Source organism: Globicephala melas, chromosome 16 (assembly GCF_963455315.2).
Source record: "Globicephala melas chromosome 16, mGloMel1.2, whole genome shotgun sequence".
Lineage (NCBI taxonomy): Eukaryota > Metazoa > Chordata > Mammalia > Artiodactyla > Delphinidae > Globicephala > Globicephala melas.
The window spans coordinates 28,394,558-28,400,586 of record NC_083329.1 but is presented as its reverse complement, the minus strand read 5'-3'; the positions used below and the strand labels follow the sequence as shown (position 1 = coordinate 28,400,586).

Below are 6,029 nucleotides of genomic sequence, written 5' to 3'. Positions count from 1 at the left end.
GTATCCCTGCAGGGAAGCTCCGCTGCTGGGGAACCAGAACGACCAAAGGGAGCCTGAACAATCAGGAGACGACCCGAGCCCCTGCTCAGAGCTTAAGGCCAAGATCTAAGTCTCCCGCCCGCTAGATCAGCCCTGCGCGGAGCTGGGGTTGGGAAGAGAAAAGGAGGACAGGGCATACCAACCGCCTGCTAGGCGTTCCCCACACTCTGCTCTTCACGAGCCTCCAGCCCCTCGGGCCTGAACTGCGTCCCGGGGCGGCCTGCCGAGGAGCAATCTGGTTAGGGACCTCTGGAGAGAACTATTCAGGCCTGGGCCAAGGATATCTGGCGGGGTAGTCGTGGCAGCAGGTTTGGAGGAGAGCGAACTGCGTGGGTCTGCGGCTGGGGAGGAGACAGCCTTCTGCGTGCTAAGGGAGAAGGAGACTCGGTGGACTCTGGGCGGCAGCAGCGGGTGTGTGGGCGTGTCTCCGCGTTCCCGGCACCCCGGGCCACGGGTTCTAAGATAGGGATTCTTGAGGATGAGCTTAGGGAAGGCCTAGGAACGAAGCGCCGTGGAGAAGCAAGAGAATGTAGCAAGGAGAAATGCAGGTTTCGGCTGGAAACTGGGGAGAGAGATTTTCCGTAGCTTTTGTCTTTCTCTCTCTCTCTCTCTCTTTTTTCCCTGAATCTTGAAATCACTCAAGAAAATCGCCCACAGAGGCAAAAAAATAATTTTTAAAAATTAGGAGACCAGCAGGGAGTAGAAATATTCCCAACGACAGTCTAGCCCTCGGGATGGGGATGGAAGAGTGGGATTGGAAGCAGCTTCCTTCTTTTATGCTCGCCTGCTACCGCGACGCACACACTGAAGGACTCCTACCCGGCAGTGCCCCGCACTCACCCCCATCTCTCTCTGGATCTTTGCGCTCAAGCGCTCGCGATCCGCAGCAAAAGCAGGCGCATTCTTCTCTCTACAGCTGCCTGGCCTGGCCTGAAGATGCCGGCTCTGCCTGGGGCCTCAATAGTCTCAGAATTCAAAGCGGAAAGGCACCGGGCGCCCTTGTGGCTGAGGGATGGTCCTCCCGGCGCAAAGGCCGTCTCACAGAGGGTCTCCCCAACAGCCTGCCGGCCGCCGCCACCTAAGTACTCCCGGGCGCACGTGGCCCACGCTGAATCCCAGCTCCCCAGGCGGCCCCGAGGGCTGACTCCCCGCACCATTTCCGCTCCCTCCGGAACAGCCCCGCCTCTCCCCCCTCCCGACTGGCTGTTCATTCTCTTCTCAGCTTTGGGCACCCACCGTTCCCGCTGTTGCGGGGTTCCTCCCACGACAGCTCTCCGCTCTCTCCCCCACTCCCATCCCGTGTCTGCTGCCGCCGGGAGGTGTCGTCCACAGTCCCTGAACCTTCCACCTACCCCTTCTAGCTGAGGCTAGTGCTCCCCCAGCGCCACTATCTTGACCACCAAAAAATGCTTGGGGTGTCTAGGGCCAGATAAGGGGCACCACGGTTGGGCCGAATCGGACCCTATTATTTCAAGGCCAGCACTGCGCACAAGTTTTTCTGTAGGTCTCACAGCAGCGCCTGCTGGTCCTCACTGGGCTAGATGTGGTGGCGAGCGAATGCCTATTGTGCGGGAAGATGATCTCCACCAGAGCGGTTTCCAGAATCAGACCCCATAGATTCGCCCACAAAACAACCAGGGCCTTAGGAGGGCGCCAGAAGGCGTGTGGGTTGGAGAAATTAGAAAGATGCCTCCGAGGGTCAAGGCCTAGACCAAGGCGCCTGATTTCAATAGGCGGAAAAGATGGCCTCCATGGCTGGGTCACCTGCCTTGTGAAGACAGACTCTGCTCTCAAGACCCTATGAAACCACCCAATGTGTGAGGCACTCCAGCCATGTCATCACCAATGCAGTCAACAAATACTGCTTGACCGCTGATGCAGAATAGCAGTCGATGACGTGTATTGAGCACTAACATGTGCTCCGCATGAAAATCCTGGCATGTTTTGCCTTATTTATCCCCGGCAACAACCCTGAAGAAGGTATTACTGTCTTTTTGTAGACAAAGAAACTGAGGCTTAGAAACGCCCAAGGCCATACACTGACTAGGCCAGGATTCAAACCAAGAGCTGTCAGTCCACAAAATTCAGTAATGGCTCCATCATCCTGTCTCTCACATACCTGCTTAGTGCGGCCGCTGGAAAAGCTACAAAAGCCAATGCTAACGGTGCCCTGCCCTCGGGGGCTCATAGTTTACCCAGGGAGACCAGGCAGACAGTATAGCTATAGTACTAGGCGGGAAGTGATAAATGACACGAATGTCCTTTACTAGCACGAGCTGCAAGTTCAGATGCGAGAGAGATGACTTCCGGCTAGGCGACGAGGGAGCGCTTCCTTGGAGGAGGTGGCATTTGAGCAGAGCCTCGGAGAACAGGCTTGTCGTGGAGACAAGGGCGGAGAAGACATTCCGAGTGGAGGGAACAGCTTGAGCAAAGTCAACAAGGCGAGAACGCACACGTCGCCCATCCATAGATATATAAAACATTCCATCTCCTTGGGGATCCAGTGCCGGGTATTTACATGCCAGGAAGTTTTCCTGCCCCCGCAGCATCTGGAAAAACCATACTCCTGGGCTATCCTTCCTGGTAGCTGGTTCTCAGACAGGAAACCTCCCAGAACTGGCTTTGCCCGGGAAGATGCGGCCAGTCTGGGTGGGAATCGGTAGTTCGCGTACCCCAGGCAGTGCAGCCTCGCCCACAGCGACTAGGACTTTGCGACTTTATACTAGTCCTTGTCTATTTCTGGTAGGTCCACGGCACCCACACTCACTGGCTGCGGAGGGGCGCGGTCCACAGGAGCTGGAACCAATAGAGAGGGAGGTCGAAGCGAGAGCCCCGCCCCAAACGTGACGTAAGACCCCCGGACTCAGGCTTCGCAGCCCCGGCCCCAGTCCCTTCAGTGGCTTTAACAAAACCCAGACCCCCACGTCCCGGCCAATGGAGGCGATTTAGACTGGAGCGGGACCGCGTCTGTCAAAAGCCCGACTCGGCAGCAGCGGCGGAGTCCAGAAGGAGAGCTGGAGCCGCCGCGCTGCCTCCCCGCCCCCGCCGGGATTTATTGAGTATTTGGACTGGACAATTAAGTGGCCCTGATGATGTTACCAAGCCCGGTCACCTCCACCCCTTTCTCAGTCAAAGACATTTTGAATCTGGAGCAGCAGCAGCAACAGCAGTTCCACGGCGCGCACTTGCAGGCGGACTTGGAGCACCACTTCCACTCGGCGCCCTGCATGCTGGCCGCCGCTGAGGGGACGCAATTTTCTGACGGAGGGGAGGAGGACGAGGAAGAAGAGGGAGAGAAACTGTCCTATTTGAACTCACTAGCTACAGCCGATGGCCACGGGGATTCGGGGCTCTGCCCCCAGAGCTATGTCCACACGGTCCTGCGAGACTCGTGCAGCGGGCCTAAGGAACATGAAGAGGAGCCCGAGGTCCTGAGGGACCGGAGCCAAAGTGAGTAGAGGGGGAAAGGAAACGCACCCGCACATCTGGAGCAATGGCGGGGTGCCCGCAAACAGCCCACAAATCTCGCCAGCACGGCTGCCCGCCCCGTTAGCCCCGGCTGGGGTCATGCCCTGGCCCTGGTCAACGACAGCTCCGCAAAGCGCAGGTGCCTGCAAGGGAGCCAGGGCGGAGGGAGAAAGACAAGGTGACTCCGTCAACTACTCCCCCCAGAGGGGGGAGGCGATGCAGCCCCGGAGGGAAGGGAAAATAGTTACTGCTACTCTGATGGTGATAAGCAACATGGGCTCAGCTGCTGGGTGCTGACAGCTCATAGTATTTTTGCTCTTCCCAAGAGCTAGAGGGGCACGAGCCTGAACTCTTCCCACTTTCTCTGTAGCGTGAGACGAGTTTTCTGAGGCCAGGGCAGCCGCTCCCTCTTCCTGGAAAAGACAGTCGAAGCAGCTTGTGTGCCTAGTGTCCACAGGGCGCAGGAACTTCGGTAGAGTTCAGCTGGGTGGTTTCCTCACTTCTCCGCCTGGAACTCAGCGTCCTCGCACCCACGGCACCCGGCAGAGAGGGAGGGGATGCTGGGAGAGTGCGTGGGAACACAGTCCATTCCGCACTCACACCCCTGAGGCACCAGACTTTTTTGAAAATTCTTAACGTTTTGCTTTGTGTCCCAGGCTGTGGGGCTTCGGGCTGAGTGAAAAACGCGCCGAACTTAGATCCTGGCTGCTCAAGTAGGATGCGAGGTGAATTGGGTAGGGAAATAGGACAACTGAATAAAGCCTCCAAGGAAGTGTTTGTTTCTGAGGAGAGCCAAAGAATCTCCTTCCCTAAGAGGAGGTTTGATGTGGTGGAAGCCAAGGCCTGTGCTCTGACAGCTCCCCGGGCCTAAAATCGACATGAAACTGTCTAAATCAATCAAATTTCTTTTTCTCTCTAAGGTAATACAGATGTCGTCAGGCAGACATTTAGCTATGGGCCTGTAGGCTTTTAAAAGTAAAAAACTGTCCCTGGGCAATACATGAGCGTTACACTCAGACATTTACGAGCAGGAAGATTTTCGCAGAACGCACGCATACCAGCTCCCAAATACCAACATGTCTCACACCTTCAGCTATTCATGACGGAGTGGAAGGCAAACGAGTTTGCAAATACTATAGTTATTATGGAGTTGCAAACTTCCATCCTGAAAATAATCATCAGCAGGCCGAGCCGCACGTTTAATACAGGGTCATCTCTCGCAGATGCTCAAGTTCTAAATAAACGCGCACTAACTACCCCTCCCCACGGAACGTGCCTCCACCCGCCAAGGGCGTTGTGAGGGGCCTTGGGCTATCGCAGGGTCCCACGGCGTCAGGAGCCACAAACTTTCCCCAAAGTCCCAGCAGTTATTACCGCACACTCCGCGCTGCCCCCCAAAGGGGCCACAGTGCTCCGGGACCGGAGCCGCGGTGAGATCGGGAACAATTAAAGGACGCTGTTGTTTTGCTTCTTCCGCAGAAAGCTGCCAGCTGAAGAAGCCTCTGGAGGCGGCCGGAGACTGCAAGGCAGCGGAGGAGAGCGAGAGGCCGAAGCCACGCAGCCGCCGGAAGCCCCGGGTCCTCTTCTCGCAAGCCCAGGTCTTCGAGCTGGAACGCAGGTTCAAGCAGCAGCGGTACCTGTCGGCCCCCGAGCGCGAGCACCTCGCCAGCAGCCTGAAGCTCACGTCCACGCAGGTGAAGATCTGGTTCCAGAATCGCAGGTACAAGTGTAAGAGACAGCGGCAGGACAAGTCTCTGGAGCTGGGCGCGCACGCGCCCCCGCCGCCGCCGCGCCGCGTGGCAGTGCCGGTGCTAGTGCGGGACGGCAAGCCGTGCGTCACGCCCAGCGCGCCAGCTTACGGTGCGCCCTACAGCGTGGGCGCGGGCGCCTACTCCTACAACAGCTTCCCCGCCTATGGCTATGGGAACTCGGCAGCCGCCGCCGCCGCCGCAGCTGCTGCAGCCGCCGCCGCTGCGGCCTACAGCGGCAGCTACGGCTGTGCGTACCCGGCAAGCGGTGGAGGCGGCGGCGGGGCCTCCGCGGCGGCCTCGGCCATGCAGCCCGCCTGCAGTGCGGCCGGAGGCGGCCCCTTTGTGAACGTGAGCAACCTGGGCGGCTTCGGCGGCGGCGGCGGCGGCGGCGGCGCCGCGCAGCCGTTACACCAGGGTGCGGCGGCCGGGGCCGCGTGCACGCAGGGCACCTTGCAGGGCATCCGGGCCTGGTAGGGACCGGGCGGGTCATGCGGCAGCCGCCCCACCGCAGCCTGGCGCCGCGGGACTGAAGCGCGAGAAAGGCTGGATCCAAGGAAGGGCCAGGTCCCCTCGTTAAATAAAAATAAATAAATAAATATATATATATATACACACGTCTCGCTCCCCAGAGCCCCGGAGCGCAGCTCACGCGAGGCCTGGGGAAGGGGGCTCAGGGGCGAAGAGGATGCCCGGGAGTGGTCACGAAGACTGTCTCTGAGGCAGAAACGCCGGCTGGGTGCTGGGAGGACGATGGCCCCGAGCTTGGCCCCA

The 6,029-nt window shown here is 58.8% G+C and overlaps 1 protein-coding gene across 1 annotated transcript; it reads left to right on the top strand.

The window, feature by feature from the left end:
* Positions 1-3,128: 3,128 nt before the first annotated feature.
* NKX2-3 (NK2 homeobox 3) lies at positions 3,129-5,732 on the top strand. Its single transcript, XM_030865305.2, has 2 exons — positions 3,129-3,489; positions 4,987-5,732. The coding sequence occupies exons 1-2, from the start codon at positions 3,129-3,131 to the stop codon at positions 5,730-5,732; spliced, it is 1,107 nt and encodes a 368-aa protein (XP_030721165.2).
* The last annotated feature ends 297 nt before the right edge of the window (positions 5,733-6,029 follow it).